General features: G+C 42.6%; 1 protein-coding gene across 1 annotated transcript in view; it reads left to right on the forward strand.

Moving 5' to 3' along the window:
- Positions 1-23,340, forward strand: part of MYO18B (myosin XVIIIB) — a 368,096-nt gene that overhangs the window by 123,336 nt on the left and 221,420 nt on the right. Inside the window, exons 20-23 of the mRNA XM_007947984.1 lie at positions 11,706-11,771; positions 17,241-17,369; positions 18,407-18,550; positions 23,112-23,201. Coding sequence (XP_007946175.1) covers positions 11,706-11,771; positions 17,241-17,369; positions 18,407-18,550; positions 23,112-23,201 — 429 coding nt within the window. The remainder of the gene's footprint in view (positions 1-11,705; positions 11,772-17,240; positions 17,370-18,406; positions 18,551-23,111; positions 23,202-23,340) is intronic.

Consider the following 23,340-nt stretch of genomic DNA (forward strand, 5'->3'; position numbering starts at 1 on the left):
GATTGCCCAACCTTCCTTCCGAGGAGTGGCTGGTGGGTTTGAACCACCAGCCTTCTGGTTAGCAGTCAAGTGCCTTAGGCACGATGCTACCAGAGCTTTAAGGGCTGTCAATTCATTCTCTCAAAGGCAGCCACTCTTGCTCTGTCTCAAACCCTGGTGGACAATCTTGGTTTCATCTGAATTTATCTGAGTCCCTTTCTGCTGGGAAGAGGCCCCTAAAATCTAGTGGTGGAGGGATCTGTCCACTATCAGGGTGCTGAACTGATTCATTGTTGTCGTTGTTATATGCTGTGGAGTCGGACCCGACTCATAGCAACACCTCCTTGGGTTTCCGAGGCGGTATCACTATGGAAGTAGATTGCCTAACCTCCTTTCCGAGGAGTGGCTGGTGGGTTTGAACCGCCAGCCTTCTGGTTAGCAGTCAAGTGCCTTAGGTACTATGCTACCCTTTTCTATTCTGGTGACACAGTACCTAAGGCATTTGGCTATCTGAAAGGTTGGTGGTTCAAACCCACCAGCTGCTCCATGGAAGGAAGATGAGGCAATCTACTTCCACAAATATTTGCCACCTTGGAAACCCAATGGGGGTTGCTATGAGTCAGAATCAACTTGATGACAGTGGATTTTTTTTTGTTTATTAAACTAAAAGGAGCTCTGGTGGTGCAGTTGTTAAAGCATTTGGCTGCTAACCAGTAGGTTGGCAGTTTGAACCCACCAACTGCTCCATGGGAGAAAGATGAGGCAGTCTGCTTCTGTAATGATTTATAGCCTTGGAAATCCTATGGGGCAGTTCTACTCTGTTCTGCAGGGTTGCTATAAGTCAGAATCAACTCAGTGGCATGGGGTTTGATTTGGTTTTGGTATTAAACCTAAAGGAGCCCTGGTGGCACAGTAGTTAAGTGCTCAGCTGCTATCTGAAAAGTCAGTGGTTCAAACCCACCAGCTACTCCATGGGAGAAAGATGTGGCAATCTGCTCCTGTAAAGATTACTGCCTCTGAAATTCCATGGGGCAGTTCTACTCTGTCCTCTAAAGTTCTTATGAGTCAGAATCCACTCTGTCGCAACCAATTTTGTGTTTTAGTTTTTATGAAATTTTGCTCACCTTGCTGTCCTCTCCAGTTTGGGTCTCCTGTTTTTAGTCATTTTATGGGTTTCTATTCCATATTATCCAACCACATTAAACACACATGCACACACACATGTGCATATCATATGTGTATGTGTTCATTTATTTGTTAGTGTCTGTCTTGTTCAAGGTAGTCTGTTGACAGTCCAGAGTATGAGAAGTTGAATAACAGAGATGTGGTTTCTACCCTTGTGGAGTGGTTTGGACGATGTGTAAGGGAGGGCCACAATGAAGAGCATGTGATTTCAAGTCAAGATGCACTTAGATTCCAATCCTGGATGCTTTCCACTCATCCACTCACCTGATAGCTGTGTGATCGTGGGCACATGTAATGGGGTACAGTACATCGTACTCAACACTTGGGAGTCATGGAGCCAGGGTGTGAATTTCATTGAGGAGATGCTGTGTTGACAGCAGTCACATGATTCACAGGGTGAACATGCACTCCAAAGACACGGACTATCCATATTGAACTATTTCTTGTGCAGTAAGTTAGGGAAACACTTGCTAGCCATGGTGTTCGTTATTTCTGGTATTTCTCACTGCCTTCCTGGCCTGTTCAGCCTAATTTGGATTGTCATTTCAGATGTTTTGAGGTCATTCTTGTTGAACATTGGAGAGAACTCTGTCTGTAAAATTCTAACACACAAAAGTGCCCTGAGAATGGGTGGCATGTGTTGGGTTTCCCCAAAGTATATTCAAGGATTCATAATTTGAACCTAGAATGATGAGGGACTCCAAAACTTGCTCTTGAAAGGAGAGTAGACAAAGTGAATGGAAGAAATGCTGAAGTGAAAGAGTGACTAATAGATACACATCCTAGAGGAATAAGAGCTGTGATATGAACAGCTATATGCACACCCATGTTCACTGCAGCATTATCCACAATAGCAAAAAGATGGAAACACCCTAAGTGCCCATCAATGGATGAATAGATAATCGATCTATGATACCTATACACAGTGGAATACGATGCAATGATTAAGAATAATGATGAATCTGCAAAACACCTCAGAACGTGGATCAACCTGGAAGACATGATGCTGAGTGAAATTGTCAATCACAACAGGACAAATAGTGTATGAGACCACTACTATAAAAAGTCAAGAAAAGGTTTACTCACAGAAAGACACCTTCTTTGAATGTTACTGTTCTGGTTACCTAGTGCCGCTCTGACAAGAAATATACCACAAATGGGATGGCCTTAACAAACAGGCATTTATTCTTACCATTTGGAGGCTTTAAGTCCAAGTTCAAAGTGCCAGGCTCTAGGGGCTGGGTGAAAGCCCCTCAACCTTGAGGTCCAGCTCTGCCTCCTGCTCCCGGCCCACAGGAGCTAGAGGCATTTCTTCACTCAGACAGTTGCTGGCTGCTGAGGCTGAGAAGCCCCAAGGTTGACAAGTAAAAAGGCACAGTCCCGATGTTACCAAACCATACAGCAGGCCATTTACTTAAGTCCATTGTAAGTCCCAAAGTTGGCAGAGCATAGCAGGCTGCTGAGCAACGACATGGCTACTCGCAGGGTCCAAGTGTGCCATAGGCTAGAGACCATTCCCAAAGCTTCTCCTTATATAGAGGAAGCAGACCACATTCCCTAAGGCAGCTACTCAGCTGCTTGTGGTAGATCCCACCATGGAATTGATTGCCAGTCTCGTCATGGGAAATACCTACAACCAGCTGCCAAGCCACTCAACCAGGCCCAGCCCAGTTGACACACAAACATAACTACCACAGTTACCAAGGGTGGGAGGGGAAAGGATGGTAAATTACTAGGTACAGGGTAGATCATATTAACTTGGGTGATGGAAAAGGCAATAAACAGTAAGGGGGAGGTCAGCCAAAATGATCGAGGCATCAGAGGATCCTGGGAGGAGGACAAGAGTTAAAGACTATAGAAGTAAATACTAGTGCACACACAACCCTGCAACAACAGGAATGGCAATAATCTTTGAGTAGATACAGACACAGGTATGCAATCTGGATGGGAGTAGGAAGACGAATGGTACTACACCCACAAATGTACACAGGTTCGACAGAGGATATTTCTACACATGTATTTACATGTACTGCAGATATATCCATGAATACAGTAGAGTATACAGGGAGCAAAGGTACAAAAACTTCTAAGCCATAATCATACATCTTGAGGGAAGGAGTCACTGAGTCTAGGGCCTCAAACATAGTCTCAGGGGACATCAAGGTCAGTTGTCATAATATAGTCCACAAAGACATTGTTCTACATCCTACTTTGGTGAGTAGCTACTGGAGTTTTAAAAGCTTGTGAGCAGCCATCGAAGGTGCAGCCATTGGTGTCTCTGTGTCTGGAGCAAAGCAGAATGAAGGAAATCAAAGACGCCTGAGACCAGAACTAGATGGTGCCTGGCTACCAACTGCTCTGAAAGAGATCGTGATAGGAGGCTCTGGATAGAGTGAAAAGAAAAATGTGGAACAAAACTCAGTAATAGTAAAAGACCATGCTTACAGGCCTGACAGAGACTTCTGGAACGCCTGAGACTACATCCCTAGATACCCTTCAGGCCTGGAAGAGAACTCACTCCCACAGCTCCACATTCAGCCAAATAATAGACAGGTTGATGGGCTATAGCATAGCAACAATTGTGAGAATGATGAGAGTCACTGTAAGTCAGAGTCAACTTGATAGCACTTGACAACAAATAAGGTGAACAATAACACCAGGGAGGTACACATTCCTTACGACAGCCAGCCATACAAGATCAGAAGGGCCGGAATAAAGTTCAGAAGTCAAGAACAGACAGGAAGAAGGGTGAATGGCAACAGTAAACACAGGGAGGAAGAGGGAAGAATGATGTTACATTGTGGGGATTGCAATCAGTGTCACAAAACTAAATGTGTATCGTTTGTTGAATGGAAAACCTACTTGTTCTGTAAACTTTCCCCCAATCACAATAGAAAGATAGAAGCTATTGTGAACATTTGCGTACAAGTCTTTGGGTGGGCGGTTGCAGGCATTATTCTTCAATAGGTATGTAGGAGTGGAATTGCCAAATTGTTTTCCAAAGTGGCTGAACCATTTTACATTCTTAGAACCACAATGTATGAGAATTCCACTTTCTTTTCATCTTCACTAAGATTTTTATTGTCTTTTTTTATTGTTGCCTTTCTGGTGTATATGTAGTAATAATCTCATTGTGGTTTTAATTTTCATGTCCCCTAATAATGTTGAGGTTTCTTTATTCTTTTCCATCATGTGTCTATTAGCTATTTGTATATATATGTGTACATACATACATACATACATAAAAAACAAAAACCAAATTCACTGCCATCGAGTTGATTCCTATCCATACGGACTCCCATTTGATTTCTGAGGCTGTAAATCTTTGCAGAGTGGATGGTGCATTTGAACCACTGACCTTGCGGTTAGTAGCCAAATGCCTTATGCACTATACCACCAGAGCTCCTGATATACATACATACATTTATTTCTTTATATATTTTGTCCATTTTAAAATTGGGTTGTGCATTTTCTTACTGAGTTGTAATAGCTCTTAATATATTCTGGACATGGCTCTATTATCACATCTATGATCTGCAAATATATTCTCCCAGTCTTTTTGTTTTATTATTAGTGTCCTTAGGGTAGCAGTGTTTTTTTTTTTTTTTTTTGGGGGGGGGCGTTTAGGGTACAATGATTTTGTTCTTTACGAAGTTCAATTTTTTAATTTCTTATAAAAATTGTGCTTTTGAATGCCATATCTAAGAAGCCTTTGTGCCTAGACCATGGTCACAAAGAATTTCCATTATTTCCTTGTAGAGATTTGTAGTGTCAGCTCTTCCGTTTAGGTACCTAATCCATTTTAAGCCAATTTTTGTGCATGATGTAACATGTTGTTGTTGTTATGTGCCGTTGAGTTGGACCCAAATCATAGCCTCCTTGGGTTTCCAAGGCAGTATCATTATGGAAGTAGATTGCCCAACCTTCATACTGAAATTTATCTTTTTGCACATGGACATCCAATCGTTCCAGCACCATTTGTTGAAAAGATTATCATTTTCCCATTGAATTACCTTGAAACTCTTGTTGCAAATCAATTGGCCATGCACACAAGGGTTTATTTATGGAATCTTAATTCTGTTCTACTGATCAGCTTGTGGCAATTTGTGTCCCCACCCCCCTTGGTCATTGTATCTAAAACTTTGTCAATTTGGTTGATATTTTTAAAGGACAAACTTTTGGTTTCATTGATTTTTCTCTATTTTCTTTTTTTTAAAATTTTTATTGTGCTTTGGGTGAACATTTACAAAGCAGATTCATTTTACACTTAGTTGTTCATACACATTTTGTTTCACAGCACCAATTACAATCCCCACAATGCAACAGCTCCCCTTCCATCTCCTCCCTTCTCTGTTGTTTTTCTGCTTTAATCTAATTTGTTGTTGTTGTTAGGTGCCGTCAAGTCAGCTCTGACTCATAGCAGCCCTATGTATAACAGAAGGGAGCACTGCCTGGTTGTGCATCAGCTTCACAGTCCTTGCTATACCTGAACCCATTTTTGCATCCACTGTGTAAATCCGTCTCATTGAGGGTCTTCCCCCTTTTTCACTGACCCTCCACTTGACCAAGCATGACATCCTTCTCCAGGGAACGGTCCTTCTGACCACATGACCAAAGTAGGTGAGATGAAGTCAGGCCATTCTCGCTTCCAAGGAGCATTGTGGCTGCATTTCTTCCAACACAGATTTGTTCGTTCTTCTGGTGGTCCATGGTACTTTCAGTATTATTTGCCAATACCATAACCCAAAAACATCAACTCTTCTTTGATCTTCCTTATTCATTGTCCAGCTCTCATATGCATAGGAAGCGATTGAAAATATGGCTTGGGTCAGGTGCACCTTAGTCTTCAAAGTGACATCTTTGCTTCTTAACACTTTAAAGAAGCATTTTGCAGCAGATGTGCCCATTGCAATGCAACGTCTGATTTCTTTACTGCTGCTTCCATGGGTGTTGATTGTAGATCCAAGTAAAATGAAATCCCTGACAACTTTAATCTTTTCTCCATTTACTGTGATGTTGCTTATTGGTCCAATTGTGAGGATTTTTGTTTTCTTTATGTCGAGGTGTCAGCCATACTGCAGACTGTAATCTTTAATCTTCATCAGTAAGTACTTCAAGTCATCTTCATTTTCAGCAAGCAAGTTTGTGTCACCTGCATACCACAGGTTGTTAATGAGTCTTCCTCAAATCCTGATGCCTCATTCTTCTTCATATAGTCCAGCTTCTCTGATTATTTGCTCAGCATACAGATTGAATAAATATGGTGAAAGGATACAATCCTGGTACACAACCTTCCTTGTTTTAAACCATGCGATATCCTCTTGCTGCCTTCGAACAACAGCCTGTTGGGTCGATGTTCATGTTCCTCATGAGCACACCTAAGTGTTCTGGAGTTTCCATTCTTTGCAATGATATCCTTTATTTGTTATGCTCTCCACAGTCAAATGCCTTTGCATAGTCAATAAAACACAGGTGAACAGCTTTCTGGTATTTCCACTCTAATCTTCATTGCTTCTTTCCTTTTGCTTGCTTTGAGTTTAATTTCCTTAATTTTTCTAGTTTCTTAAAAGTTTAGATTGTTTACTTGAGATACTTCTTTTCTAATATATGTGTTTAAGCATACATTTTCTCCAAAATACTACTCTGGCTGTGTCCTATAAATTTTTATGTGATGTGTTTTCATTTTTATTTAGTTAAAAATATTTTCCGATTTCCCATGTGACTTCTTTGATCCATTTGAAGTATGTTGTTTAATTTCCATATATATGTGAATTTCCTCATTTTTTTCTGTTGTTGGTTTCTTAATTCCACCATGATTTGAGAAGATATTTCATATGACTTCAATACTTTTAAATTGATCAAGACTTGTTTTATGGCCCAACATATGATATGTCTTTGAGAGTGTTCAATGCATGCTATCATTTGGTGCCATGGTCTGTAGAGGTTAGTTGAGGCAACTTGGTCAGTAGGATTGTTTAACTCTTCTGTATCCTTGCGATTTTTTCAGTCTAGTTGCTCTGTTGGTTATTGTGAGTCAGGTATTGAGGTGTCCACTTCAATATCCTTTTACTTCTTTTCATTTTTACTTCATATGTTTTGGAATTCTCTTGTTAGGGGCATGCTTATTTACAAATGTTTTATCTTCCTTATAGATTGGCCCTTTTATCATAAAATGTCCTTCTTTGTTTAGTAATAATTTTTGTTTAATGTCTATTTTGTATAATATTTATATTCCCACTGCAGCTCTCTAATGCTTGCTGTTTGCATAGTAAACTGAATCCATTTTAAGTTTTGAACATTTGTATGAAGTCTGTGTCTACCAAATCCAACATCTGAGCCCACGAAGACAGTTCTACTGTTTTTTTTTTCCCAGAGAATAAATCACACTTTGCAGTTTCTGTGCATGTCTTGTAATTTTTTGTTGAAAACTGAACACTTTAGATAGTATAATAGTCTTGATTCTACTTTTTTTTTTTTTCCCCTCTATTTATTTAGTAACTTGTCTGGACTAGATCTATTGAGTCTTTCTCTCCAGTGATGTGTGACCACTAATATCTCTGCTCACTTTAAAAATACATATATATATTTAATTTTAAACCCTGGCTTCTTAGAGGCAACCCTGTATCACCATAGCTTAATGGTCAGCAGATGTTGTGATCAAACACCTTGTATCTGGAAGGCTTCCACCTTCTTTTGATGGATATGTATGGGTTGGAAAATGTATTCAGCGTTCAGGTAGTTTACAATGTGCCTTGCCCTAGGCTTTTCATATCTCTTATGTCTGTGTGCACAGCCTCATGTTTAAATAGTGATATGTAGATAGCTAGGAGTCTCTCTTATCTCGCCTTTGCAAATGTGTACCATTGAGTATCAGTGCAACCTTCTAGACTGCCAGGAATATATGAGAGCTTCTCAAAGCTGACTATGACTGTCTCATTTCCTAAATCTCTTTGTTAAATTTCTGGTGGTCTATTGCCCATTGTTCGCCCCACTCAGGGATACAGCTCTGGGCTAGCTGTGCTGTTGGTCTCCCCTTTTGTTTTGCTACCAATGTTGCTACTGTCTCCGACAATACTACTAGCTATGGCATTTTCCCATGCTTCACTGATAGAAGTGAACCATTTCTGAACAAAGCTGCTGGTTTTCACAGCTTGCTTTACCCTGGGAGGACTACTGCAGTGATAGAACTTGGGGGAAGGGTGGTTCTGGACGAAGGGGGCTGCCAGTGAAGATTGCCATAGACACCATTGTTCTTACATGGTACCCAGTAGTTTTTCTTGAACTGCTCATTTGTTGTATGCCTTTGTTCAATTTCCAAAGTGTTGAATTTTCTGCTCTTTCCAATTTTGTCCATTTTTATCATTGTTTTTTTGGGGAGAGGATCTGCCAAGCTCCTTGGCCCATCATTCCAGAAATCTCACTCCTGTATGCTGCTTTTATGCCCACATTAAATCCTCACTGCATTCTTGTGAGATAGGCATGATTACCCCTTATCATAGAAAAGGGCACTGTTAACCAGAGAGAAAGAGTGACTTTTTCAAGATCACACAGCTAGTGAGCACTGGACCTAGACGGGGTTTCAGTGTCATAGGGTGGATAACAAGCTCTGGAGTCTGATTCCCAGGTTCGATTCCCCTCTATCATTTCCTAACCGTGTGACCTTTGAAAGTTGCTTCAGTGCGCCGGGCCTCAGTTTCTTTCTATGTAAGTTGTGGATGCAACAGTACTTGTCATGGAGGTTTGAAAATGAAATGAATTATTATGTGTTGAGCCCTTAGGACAGTGCCTAGACTCAGAAACAGACAGACAATTGTGTTTCCTTAGATCAAAATGGCCAGCATTTTACTTACAAAAGCAGCATTCCGTGCTGAGGTGGAGGTGTCAGGTATCTGGACAAATTCAGATACATGGAATAGCTCATTCCATAAAGACACGAGACAAGGGAGGGATTCTGGCCGGAAAACTGGATTCTTACCCTGTCTGTCGCACTAACTGGCTGTCAGACAGTGATGCCATTATTATGGTGAATGAAATGAAACCATTGATATGTGACCTAAACAAATGGCAATTTCCTATAGTTCAATCTAATAGTAATATTAATAATGATAACAATAATAGCAATTAGGTGCAAAGTCATTTACAAAGGCTCTTTTATCCCCTCCTATATTCTCAATTGATTCTCCCAAAAGCTTTATTGTCCAGGTGGGGAATATTGTCACCATTTTACAGGTGAGAGTCAGAAGCATCACATAGTGCTGGAAATCGCCCACTTAACCCACCATGTGGGACTGCACTTTCTTATCTATAAGATGAGGTTAATAGGACCCAATATATCATTAGAGGGTCCAACAGTCTTGTCCACATAGATATCTAAAGGGTTATAAGAAAGCAAGGAGGCAGAGAAGAACCTTCAGCTATTGTGGGGTTTGGGCACATTCTTTGGCAGCGTTTAGGGTGTCCTCAAGAAATGAATGCCATAGTCTACGTTCTGCAACACTGCTCCCAGATTTTAACTGAAACAGAGCTGGCTGTGGGGTACAGTGGGTGCTCAGAGTGGCAGGCATTGTGTGAAGCCTGTAGAGTTATGGTCTCAGAGTCCTTTGAAGCAGATGTTATCGTTTTTCCCTATTTTTCTGGCAAACAGCCTCTGTCTCAGAACAGAGTATTGACTCAAGGTCACACAGTTCATGAGTGGTCAAACCAGGCTCTCAACCCACATGGATCTACCCATAGATCCTCATGTTCAAGCCCCCAAACATCTCCCATGGGCTTTAAACTCCAAGGCGACTGAGACAAATTTCATTGGTTGTAGGTTCCATTTTTATTTTGTTCTCCTCTTGTGCAGGGAGAAAAGATGTTATATTTTAGATATATTGATTTTATGCATTCTGCTGTCTACAACTCCCTTAGACAATTTTGCCCAAAATGCAATAACTGAAATCCCTGATTTTTCAGAGGGGCGTCATGGCGTGTTCTTCGGGTCAGTCAGAGGATGAAGTTCCCCTGTGATTGCTAGTCTAGGACTAGACTTTTAATGAGCATTTGTAAGGTTATCTTAGGAAGTGTGCTGTGATGCTGATGGCCCACAGAATTGAAACTCATCTGCTAAATCACTTCACCCTCCTAATACCCATTACTTCTTGAGTGTTGCAGTTACTTTTCTTTTCTTTTTTTTTTTTTTTTGCAGTTACTTTTCTGACAGCTCATTCTGAAAATAGACTTTGTGATTTTAAGTGAATGGAAGATTCATGAGGGGTAATATGGAAGTGGAGTGGAGGGGAATTGGCAGCCACAAAGGAACCAGGCATGGCCTGTATTTATCTGAGGGTGCAAATCCCAGCATGGCTGTTACAGAGCCTGAGTGATTATTTGACAAGAGGAAAATTCCATGCAATGGTTGGTGATTTGGCATAAGTGCCAGCAGTAATCTCATAGAGTGACTTCCTTTCAGCAGCATGGGGCCACCTTTTCACCCCAATGAATCTCTCTCTGTTTGGGTATTCATTCATTCCATCTTTGTTTTTATTGAGCACTTACTATATGCATAGAACAATATAGGGTGCAATGGAGGAATGAAGAGATGACTTAAAACACAGTCTCCCCATCAGGGTTATCATCATTTAAGTTAGGGAGGTCAAGTTTATTGATCATGTAATTTATTTAGCAAATAAATGAATGAGAGTGAGACAGTCATGGGGAAATACAGTGAGATAAGAACAGACAGCTGAAGGCTGTCACAGGGGGACTTAGGGACACAGTGAGTGAAATTTGTAGTGTCCTCAGGTCCTCTGGAACCAGTCTAGTCCTGAGAAGCAGTTCAAGACACACATATTACAATGTGGCCAGACGGGCCTTGATTGGAATCTGGCTCTGCCCTTGGTGTTACCCTGTTACCTTGGAGAACCAAACAATGCCATCGAGTCTAATCCGATTCATAGCAACCCCCATTGGGTTTCTGAAGTGGTAAATCTTTAAGGACTAGATTGCCCAGTCTTTCTTCTACAGGGTAGCTGGTGGGTTTGAACCACCAACCTTCTGGTTAGCAGTCAGATGCCTTAGGCACTATGCCACCAGAGCTCCTTTTACCTTGGAGAAGTGCCTTCATTTTGCTTTGTATCTTTGGTTTTCTCCTCTGTAAAATGAGTAGAGCAGTATAATGGCCCTCATAAGGGTTGTTGTTGTTGTTGTGTGCCATCGAGTCAGCCCCGACTCATAGCGACCCCTCCTTGGGTTGCTGAGGCAGTATCACTATGGAAGTATGGATTGCCCAACCTTCCTTCCGACATAAGGATGGTAGGAAGATGAAGAGATGGTGGGTGTGAAGGTCCCAGCAGAATGGATGGCACACAGCTGCTCAGTAAGTGCTAAGCTTCTGCACTCACTGTATCAGATAGAGAACTTATTCTCACCTTGGGCTCTGTTAGCCAAAGCTCCTAGAGTGGAGGATCCTCTGTCATCTGGTGTTAGCCATCCAGCCAACATGACCTTTCACTTGGGGGTTCACTGCCCTTGCAATTCTTCAACTTCTCTCTTCTCCCAAGGCTGTGGAGGAGCTCCTGCAGACCCTGGATCTGGAGAAGAAGGCAGTGGCCGTGGGGCACAGCCAGGTGAGTGGAACTTGCTCCTTATGACATTCTGTTCATCACAGCAGGAACCGAAACCTGAATCTTGTCCTCACTCCACTGTATGTTTCCTCCGTGTGTCTGCTTTCCACCAAACCATAAACGAGGCTAATGCTTTTCTGTCCTGACTATTTCACAAGGCCTTGAAGATAAGATTTCATAATGTGGGAGGAAATAGCATTGGAAAATGTCACCTATTACAAATAACACTCCCGAGGATCTAGGTGGTCTGGAATAGTGAACATTCTGAAAGAAAGGAACTGCCATAAAACCAGGCAAGAAATATTCAAGGCTTCACTCGATGCCTTTGAATTTTCACTTTGCAACAACTATAACACAATGCAAAAGAGGCAGGAAGGTGGCATCTTCTGACCTCTAAGTACACAAGAGGAAGACAGAATCACCATCAGCAGCCCAAGGCCTGTTTTTTTTAATAGTTACTATATACTTTATTATTATTATTATTATTATTGTGATTTGGGTGAAAGTTTATGGAGCAAATTCCTTTCCATACAGCAGCTCACATATACTTTGTCTCATGACATTGACTACAATTTATCACAGTGCAACGGCTCCCCTCTTACTTCCTCCCCATAGTTACCTCTTCCCTGTGTTCTTCCCTCCCATGCACTCCTGTCCCCTGAGCTGTCTCCCTGTGCATACACAACCCTTCTATTCTCTCATGGTTGTTCTCTCCAAAGAGTGTATCTACCTAATGTAAATGTTCAGCTCATATGCCTGACTTTTGTTTGGCTGGAAGCCACAGGAGTGAGTTCATTTCCAGACCTGAAGAGCAGCTAGGGGCCATAGTCTCAGTGGTTCCATCAGGCTCTAACAGACCAGCAAACATGGTCTTTTTTTCTTTTTTTAATGATTTTTGAGTTTTGTTCCAAGGCCTGTTTTTATGCATCCAGACATGCCACTACCCTCCAGTCCTCTTACTAAGCTCGATAGCAACCGTCTCTCCCATGGCACCCACCACCTCTCTGCTGGGTTTGATAATTTGCTGCAGTGCCCATACAGAACTCACAGATTGTGGGGATTATTAGGGAAGCAACAGTCTGCAATTCAAGTTCAGGAATGTGCTCAGTCTCTCTCAGCCGACCCTCTTTCTCAGCTGGCAGTCTTTCTCAGTCTCTCTCAGTAACATGTCTCTCTCTCAGCAGTGCATCTCTCTCACATCTCTCAGCAAGCATGTCACTCTCAGCTGGCAGTCAGAGGGATTTCTTCTGTCTCTAGCAGGGCTCCTTTTGAGCCTGGCAGAGTGGCAAGACTAACCAATCCCAACATCAGAATTCTACACACCCAAGAGAGAGAGAGCAAACTTTCCAGAAGATTGCTTCATGCTGCTCCAACAGAAATGCCCCAGGTGGATAACTTTAACAAGCAGCTGCTCAGTTGCTCACAGCAAAGTGGGAGTTACAAAGACTATGGCTAGAAAAGGCATACCATGTAATTCACTACACCACCCACAGCTACAAGGAAACACTGCCCAGTCCTGTGCCATCCCCACGGTCAGTTGTCGATCTGACCATTGTGATCTGTAAGTTTTCATTGGTTGGTTTTCAGAAGTAGATCACCAGGCTTTTCTTCCCAGTCCACCTCAGTCTGGAAGCTCTGCTGAAACCTGTTCAGCAACACACTAGCCTGCCCTGTCAGACAGGGGATGGCTGCACATGAGATGCACTGGCCTGGATTTGAACTTGGATCTCTTGCATGGAAAGACTGATTACTACAGCTGAGTCTCTAAAGGCAGATGCAACACCTTATGCATTGAAAGATTCAGCACTTACTAGTGGGCAGGCCGTGAAACCCAGTGACAGGCTGACCCAGTGCACAAACAAGTTTCACCACTTTCTACCTGTATGAGTTAGCCTCTCTGCACCTCCATTTTCTCCTCTTTAAAATGGAGCTACTAGTTTCTTCCTCCCAAGGTAGCTGTGGGAATCAGCAAATTGTCATTTAACAGAGCTGGCTCTCATTATTGGTTGAAAACATTTTTGTCAGTGAGCAAGATGCCTATTAAATAATGTGTAATGTTTAAAGAACTAAGCTCCTTAATTTGTAAATTGAAGGTCCCTAGGTGGCACATAGGACTTGTGCTTGACTGCTAACCCAGCTGGCAGTTGGCCTGGTGATCTGTTTCTGTTAAGATTGCAGCCAAGAAAACCCTCTGGAGAAGTCATACCCTGTTCCACATAGGGTCACCACGAGTCGGAACTGACTTGACATCAGCTAACACCAATAACAACTGTCTGTCCAATTAGACACAAATAGATATATGCACACCCATGTTCATCGCAGCACTATTCACAATAGCAAAGAGATGAAAGCAACCTAAGTGTCCATCAGCAGAGGAACAGATAACCAAACTGTGGTATATACACACAATGGAATATTATGTAACCCAAAGAATAATGCAGAATCTGCAAAATACCACATAATGTGGAAGAACTTGGAGGACATTATGCTGAATGAAGTAAGTCAATCACAGAAGGACAAATACTGTTCACTACTGTAAAAAGTCAAGGAAAGGTTTATTAATGGAAGGGAGCTTTCTTTGTTGGTTATCAGAGATTGAGTGGGGGTTGAAATTCCTAAATAGGTTGAAAAATATATATATATGTATATATATATAGAAACCAAAGATTATTAGTGGTTACCAAGGGTAGAAGTGAGGGAGAGTGGGAAAGGTTTTGTTTGGGGAGGATTGACTTTATGCTAAGGATGGTGACATATTTTGGAAAGGATAGCAATAATGGTGGCACAACGTGAAAAATGTCATCAGTGTCCCTGAGCTATAGATGGGGAAGTTGTTATGTTGGTGAATGCCTTGTTGTGTATGTTTTCACCACAATAACAGTAGAGAAGAAGAAAAAGAAATGTGTCCAATTGGTAACAGGAGAGGAGCTCCTTCCTCATTTGTACCAGACATGGGATCTATGGCCACATCCAGTTTTTAAAAGCCTTCAGATGTTTAGAGGGAAAACATCTAGCTTGCAAAACAGTGGCCCCTATGGGCTCCCTCAATGTAGGCTGTTGGGATATTTCTCTGCTTGAGTACGATAAGCAGCTAGACCCATGAAAAGCAAGTAGTTTAGATTTTCCTTTGTGATTTTCAACCTCTGGTGCCTTATCGTGAGGGCTGTGCTGAGGCCGTGACATTCATGAGGAAAGTGTGATTGTATATGCAGTCAGCCTTCGCGTTGCCAATGCGCTCTTAGAAGGAAAAAAAAATCAAGATAAGATTCTGCAGAGGCGATGACTTATTCCCATTCTGTGTATGACCGTTTCCAATTATCTCTGTAATGAAAGCTTCATACTTAATCAATAGTGGTTTTGGCAGCCCCCACCACCCTTTGTAATATACGAACAGGGGCTGTCATCCCCTTGATCATTGATTTTTTTTTTTTTTTTCCCTAAAGCAGCTTTTGGGACTCACTAGCTTGTGAAATTAATACAGTCATTATTGAGGCCATCTGATAGGTAATGAGTCAATCGTGTCTTTAGTTCAATGAGGCTAATTGTCTCGGTGGCCCTGGCTGATCGGAAGCATTCTGCAAAACAGAGTTAGCACCGATCAGGCACTCTCATTTTCATTTTCCCATTGAGGACAGGCTGGCTGCAGAACTGGCCGCATGGTCTCCATGACTGAAAATAGGTTTAGGGTAATGGAGAATCGATTGAGACCCTTTGTTCCACCTGGAATCAAATTGCAGTCAAACCTCAAGCTTCAGGTGCTTATACCACCATGAATGAGGAAACGGATGCTCATGTGGGCCCTGAGAGTGGGGGCAGGAGGTAAACCCAAGGTTCTGGGTTCAGGTATCAGCTTTGTGGGTCACCCGCTGTGTTACCATAAGTAAATCACATGTTCCCCCCTGAGCCCTGGGTGTGTCCCAAACACACCCTTGCACTACACACTGGGTAGTGCAAATGGCTTGCCTTGGCTACAAAGCTCAAAGTTTGGTGGTTCAAACCCACTCAGTAACACCAGTGCAGAAAAGCCTTGTGATCTGCTGCTGTAAGAAATGTTGCTCTGTTCAGTGTCAGTGAGTCGGCTCTGACTCATAGTGACACTGTACAACAGGAGAGAACACCGTCCAGTCCTGTGGCATCCTCACAGTCATTGCCACCAGGGCTCTTTTGATAATCTAGATCCTCATTAAGGAGCCACCAGTTACCAGTTGCCATCAAGTTGACCCTGACTCATGGTGATGTCATGTGGGTCAGAGTAGAAATGTGCTTCATGGGGTTTCCAATAACTTATTTTTTTAGTGATCACCAGGCCTTTCTTCCAAGGTGTTCCTCTGGGTGGGCTCAAGTGTCTAATCTTTCAGTTAACAGCTGAGCTCTTTAACTGTTTGTGCCACCCAGGGCCTCTTCATTAAAAGACTTGTAACCTCCTGAGACTCATGGCAACCCCATGTGTTGCAGAGCAGAGGTGCTTGATTCACTAGGCCTTTCTACCATGGTGTCTCTGGGTAGGTTTAACTGCCAGCCTCTAGGCTAGTGTTCTTGTTGTGGTTGTGTTTTTTTGTTATGTGCTGTTGAGTCGGACCCCGACTCATAGCGACACCTCCTTGGGTTTCCGAGGCGGTATCACTACAGAAGTAGATTGCCCAACCTTCTTTCTCAGGAGCAGCTGGTGGGTTTGAACCGCCAGCCTTCTGGTTAGCAGTCAAGTGCCTTAGGCACTATGCTACCAGAGCTCCTTTGTTGTGGGTTGGTGCCATCAAGTCGCTCCCAACTCGTATCCATTCTGTGTACAACATAACGAAATCCTACCTGGGCCTGCCCCATCCTCACAGTCATTGCTATGTTTGAGCCCATTGTTGTACCCACCGTGGCCATCCATCCTGCTGAGGATCTTCCTCCTTTTTGGCTGATCCTCTACTTTACCAAGCATGATGTCTTCTCCAAGGACTGGCCCCTCCTGAGAACATGGCCAAAGTACGTTAAGACCAAGTCTCTCCACCCTCGCTCCTGAGGAGCACTCTTGCTGTATTTCTTCTAAGACAGATTTGTTTGTTTTTTTCTGGCAGCCCATGGTGTATTCATTATTAGGTTAATAGTCAAGGACAAAAAGAACTCTGGTTGTGAAGTGGTTAAAGCCTTTTGCTGCTAACCAAAAGATGGGCAGGTTCAAACCCACCAGCTGCTCTCCAATAAAAAGATGAGGTGGGCTGCTTCTGGAAAGATTACAGCGTTGGAAACCCTATGGAGCCATTCTACTCTGTCCTATAGGGTCTCTTTGTGTTGGAATCAACTCAGTGGCAGCGGATTGGTTTTGGAGTCGAGAGCAAACCACTTTTGTCACCTAGAGACCTTTTAAAGGACAGCTGCCCCAAGTATTGAGGGGAGGTGCAAGGGAAGGAGGGTCTGAGTTGCAACCACGTCCCCCTCCAGACAATCTGCTCTAGGGGAAAAGTCACCTGTCTCCTTCTCTCCTAGGTTTTCCTCAAGGCGGGTGTGGTCTCCAGGCTTGAGAAGCAGCGGGAGAAGCTTGTGTCCCAGAGCATCATGCTCTTCCAGGCGACCTGCAAGGGCTTCTTGTCTCGCCAGGAATTCAAAAAGCGTAAGGTATGGAGACCAGTGTGCCTGGGGAGCCTGGCAGAAGGGCGAGGGCCTAGGAAACCATCGTCCCTCCTGGCCCACGGGGCTTTGAACCCATGTTTCTCACACTTGCCCTTGCCCTTGTACATGAATCCCTGTGGGACACTGTTAAAATGTGAGTTCTGACCTAGTGAGTCTGGGGTGGAATGAGAGTGTATTTCACACCAGCTCCCAGATGATGCCTGTGTTGCTGGTCCAAAGACCCATCTAAGTGGGGAGACCAGCAGACCCTTTGCAAGACAGCATGATTGTTTCTGGGATGTTGACATCAAATTACCAAGGACGTCCTCCTTGATCTAGATATCTATGAGGTTGTCCAAGCTCTCTTGAGTTGGGTCAGGATTTCAAATGGTCCATCTCTGGAGGACTTGGTTTTCATGGTCAGCAGACAGGCACGGGCCCATTCATGGTCACCAAGGTCTTTGGGACCAAAGGGCAGATTCGGAGTCCAAAGTCCTGAGCCACTCCTGGCCCGGATCTTCAGAAATCTCCAGAGAGTTGAATTCTTTGATATTTAAATAAATATCTGTTATTGCATGATAAATATACATATCAGATAATGTTTCTGGTTCGTGTCCAAGTTTGAGAGGCACTGAATTAGTATTTAAATACACTTACCTGTGCCTTAAATATAAGCTAACAACATAATCATGAACATTGTTTCCTGTGAGTATTTTCAAGGATAGTTTTTGCCTTGCATGATGGCTTTTGAATGTAATCCTGCCATAAGATGTGTCCCTGTTGAATAGTATTTTTTCCTCCTTTTACTATAATTGCCATCATTAAGTCATGCAGGATTAAATTATGGTATAAATACCTGATGTTGAGTGACATATTAGAAGGACTCTGCGAAAGGAAGCCTTCGTTTTATCTTTAGAGTTATCTAGTCCCTTCCACTACTCCATAAACCTACTGCCTCTGTCTCCTTTGTCTCCTCTATCTATTCCTTCACCTTCACCAGGGGAAGAAGGACCCTGTTAAGTCTCTGTCTCCTTTCCCTGTAGATTTGTTGTCTGGCCGCGCAGTGCATCCAGAAGAATGTGGCTGTGTTCCTGGCAGTCAAGGACTGGCCATGGTGGCGGCTCCTTGCTTCCCTCCGGCCACTGCTGAGTTCCACCACTGGAGAGGAGCAGCTCCGAGCCAAGGAGGTCCGTCCACGTGGCAGGCAGGGTGTGGGTGACTATGCCTCCCCATCCCCCAGCTCAGTGTTTGCATCTAGGACTCGGTCTCCCATGATGCTCTGAAAATTCCTGGTCCCAAGATGCTCAGCACCCCTCCAGATAGCCCTCCGATCCCATCAGTACCTGCCACCCTCCACCCTGTGCCCAACATGATATGTATCACTATCACAGATACAAGGACGCTCTAATTGCATATCCTACACAGACTCAATGGTGGGATTTGTGATTTATTTTCTTACCCTCACTGAGATGAAAAGTTGTATTTAAACCCCCAAAACCAAACTCATAGCTGTGAAGTCAATTCCAACTCATAGTGACCGTAGGGGACAAGGTAGAATTGCCCCATAGGGTTCCAAGGCTGTAATCTTTATGGAAGCAGACTGCCACGTCTTTCTTCTGCAGAGCAGCGGGTGGCTTTCAACTGCTGACTTTTCAGTTTGCAGCCCAGCACTTAACCACTGCACCAGTAGGGGTCCTTGAAAAATTACATACTGACAGAAAAGTTGAAAGAAGAGTCAATGGACACTGCCGTGCCCTTCATCTGGAGTCCCTGGGTTTATAGTTAAGTGCTAAGCTACAACTGAAAGGTTGAAGGTTTGAATATATCCAGGGGCACCATGGAAGAAAGTCCTGGTGTTCTGCTCCAAGAAGACCACGGCCATTGAAAACCCCACGGAGCACAGGTCTGCTCTGATGCACGTGGGTCTCTGTGAGTGGACAAGGCAGCATGTGGGTTGGTGTTTTGCTTTATGCCCTTGCTCTAGATTCATCAATCACTAACCTTTTCCCATATTTGTACTCTGTCTTTCAATGTCTCTCTATACACAATGTCTCTATGTACAGACACACATGCGCACGCGCACACACACACGCACATACACATTAAAAAAAAAGTCCCATTGCCACTGAGTCAAATTCCATGAACTGCTCCATTGGGTTTCTAAGGCTGTAAATATCTATGGAAGCAGACTGCTTCATCTTTCTCCTCTGGAATGGCTGGTGGGTTCAAACCACCAACCTTCTGCTTAGCAGTCTAGTGATTAACTACTGCACCACCAGGGCTCCTTCATACATGCCTATGCACAAAATATGTGTACATATTTCTCCCCTGCTTAATCATTTGAATCTTAGTTGCAGACATCTGGACACTTCACCCCCTAAAAATTTCAGCATGTCCAAATAAGGACAGTCTCCTACATGGGCATGATGCTGTCACCATACCCCAAAAAGTTCTCAGAGATACAATAGTCTAATCTAATATGGAGTCCAACTCAAAATTTCCCCACTTGTTTCGATTATGTCCTTTAAAGTTTTTTCTTTTATCCAATCGAGATTTATATACACTCACTCCTCACTTATGGATATTGGTTGCATTCCAAAGTTTAGGTTGTGAAAATCAGCATTATGTGAAAATGGAGGATGACCACATCAGATCATAAAATGGAGCATGACTACATCATTATATAACCACCAAATTACATGATCACATAACTGCCAAATTATATCATTACATAACCACATAATTACATCATTACTTAACCACCAAATTACACCATAACGTAACTGCCAGATTACATCATTATATAACTGCCAAACCAATGAGAATCATGGCCCAGCTGAATTGACACATAACGTTAACATTCACTGCCAGCATTACTCTCGCTAGCACCTCAGTGTTCATTACTGCCAGATGTATATCATTAATGCACAAAATAGATAGTAGTAAATTGTTTTACTTTTGTCATAAATGTGAAATGTTGAATAACAGGGCAACTGATAAGTGAGGAGTAGATGGATCATATTTAGTTGTCATGTAGCTTTAATCTGCTTTCACCCACACTGTCTCTCTCTCTTCTTTATCAACATTGATTTAAAGTGTAAAGAGTCCAGATCACCTTTCTTATGCCGTAGCCCACAACCTAGATTTGTTTCTGTTTTCTCATGAGTAGATTCAGGTTAAGCAGTTTTGGAAAGAATGTTACCTCGGTGATGGTGATCATTGACCTTTGACATCAACATCAGCTTGTCCCATTCTTGGTGATGTTCCATTTCATCACTGGGTTAAGCTCAATCCATGGTCAATGCACCATTTTTTTTTTCTTTTTATTAGTAAGTGATCTGTGGGGTGACACTATGATGCTGTCAATATCCTGTTCCCCAAAATCTTTATCAAATCATTGAAAATTCTTGTAAAACCAATTAATATACAGATGATTGGAACATAGTGGTTTTTCTATCCTTCCTTCTACATTTATGAGTTGTCCCTCTTTTGTGAAGAACATTCTTTCGTTACCCGGTTTTTGAGTGTCAATATGCATTCAAGGATTTAAACAAAGATTCCTGGTGGTAGGGTTTTTGGTATTTTTCACTTTCTTTTTTACAGTCAAATGATCCCAAATAGAGCTGAGGGCATTCCCTTCAAGGTGAATGCTGTGTCCTTTTGGCACATCCCGGGTGCCTTTGAGCACTTCCTTACTTTCTGCATGAGTTGGCTCTAGGGTTACCTTTTCTGGGTCCTGACTCAGATAAGGAAGCTATGAGGTTTCTGGTTATGGCTTCTGGCCCTCTCAGTGGACACAGTCAGGAGATGTATGTCTGTCTTTCCTCATTCCACATGTGGGCCTCCCTTCTCCCATGTCAGAAGAGCCCTAGTGGTGCAATGGTTAAGTGCTGGGCTGCTTACCGAAAGGTCAGTGGTTGGAACCCATAAACCCTAGGAAAATGATGAGGCAATCTGTTTCCATAAAGACGACAGCCTTGCAAACTTTATGGGGTAGTTCTACTCTGTCCTAAAGAGTCACTAAGAGTCAGAATTGACTCAATGGGAGTGGGTAAGTGGTTCCCCCATGTGAGAACCCTACTCTTCAACACCACCAGAACAGTTCCTCATTGGCTCTGTCCCACAAAAGGCACAGAAAGAATTTCAAAATTACTGTACCAAGACCACCACCACCAAGACACTTAGTGAGTGGAGATCAAGACATTGTTGGCATTCTTTTTGCTTTTAGATTATGTCCCACTAATGGGGTACATTCTAAGTACTGTCCTCAAAGTGACTTGTGTAATTACTGCTCTTTCTCCACTTGATATATACTTTGCTCCATTGGTGTTCACTTTCAAAGTTTGCTTTATGATCATTCTCTTTGATTCCACGTAACTTTTGAATATGTAAATGATACACATGTCAAAAAGCTAAAATATCCAAATACATAAAAAGACAAACCCAAAGAAAACTCTTCCCTGTCTCTTTCACCCTGTTACCCACCCCCCATTTATGTCATTACTATTAAGGGTGATATCAAGTCAATTCCGACTCACAGCCACTCTATGGGATGAGACTAGAACTGCCGTAAAGGGGTTGGTAGACAGTAATCTTTATAGGAGCAGATTGCCGTGTCTTTTCTCCCATGGGGTGACTGGGGGGCTCAGACTGCCAATCTTTCAGGTCACAAGGTGAATACTTAACCACGGTGCCACCTTAATTCCTCTTCCTTGTTTTTCTTTTTGTGTAAATTAGCAAGTAACTGCATACTTAGTTCCTTTCTTTCTCACATAAAAGGTAACATACTGTATATACTTTCCTGCAACTTGTATTTTCTCACTTAAAATATGTATTTTGAAAATCTTGCCGTATCCCTTTATGGAGCTCTCCTTAGTTCTGTTTTTATGGGTGCATATACTCCTTTGTCTGTGTTCTTAGTGCATTCAACTAGCCTTTCGTGGTGGTGTAAGCAGAAGAGTGATCATCAGGGAAGATAAGTGTCGAGTGCTCCATCGACACATAGACACGCCCAGTCCCAGGTTAAGCAATAATCCCATTCTGAGGTTCACAGTAATACCCCAGACTGGGCTGCTGTGAGCAGATTTGCATGAGCAGAGATGTTGATAGTTGGAAATGATGGAAGAGAAACATCCCTCATGGAACTTAGCCTTTTGGCATCATCACAGGTGTGTTGGCTAAACCACCCACTCCGTTCTCAAACCACTCTTTTTTTTTTTTCCCCCCAGAAGATTTAGGTTTAAATCTTGTGAAAAATTGTGCAGAACATACAGGAACTGTATCTTCCCACTCTCCCCTGCACAGAGTTTCTCCTATTTACATCATGAATATATGTGTGTGTGTGTGTGTATTAATTGTTATTAAAGGAATTTACAAACACATAAAAGCAGAGAGATCATTACAGTGAACTTTTATACACCCATCATCTGGCTTCAATGACAGTCAGTTTTCTGCCACCCTTCTTTCATCTGTCCCTCTGTGCATTTTTTTTTTTTTTTTGTCTCAAGTATTTTAAAGTGAATCTTGAACATCATATCATTTCACCTACAAATATTTCAATGTGTGTCTCTGACAGATAAGGACTTGGAAAAGTACCATTTTCACCTCCAACTAAATTAGAAGTCATTTTCAAAATATCACTTATTATCCATTGGGTTCAGTGTCTCCCCATTCTCCAACCACTCTTAACAAAAGGGGGACTTATGCATCTGTCCTGGGATGGCTTCTGCTGAGTGTTTGTTTTTGTAGGAGGAGCTTACAACCCTGAGACAGAAGCTAGAAAAATCAGAGAAGTCGCGAAATGAACTCTGGAAGAATGCAGACCTGCTGGAGAGCAAGGTATCCTGGGGCCCCTGTGAGGGGTGGGGTTTGCTGGGGGAAGGAGAATGGCAGTTTACCTGCCACCGTGCTAAGTGGTTTGGAAACATCCTCAAAAGCCCTCTGTGAGGTACATACTGTTAGGCTGAGATAGTCTCCG

This window comes from Orycteropus afer, unplaced genomic scaffold, assembly GCF_000298275.1.
Source record: "Orycteropus afer afer isolate SDZICR_OR568_19922 unplaced genomic scaffold, OryAfe1.0 scaffold00197, whole genome shotgun sequence".
In the NCBI taxonomy this organism is placed as follows: domain Eukaryota; kingdom Metazoa; phylum Chordata; class Mammalia; order Tubulidentata; family Orycteropodidae; genus Orycteropus; species Orycteropus afer.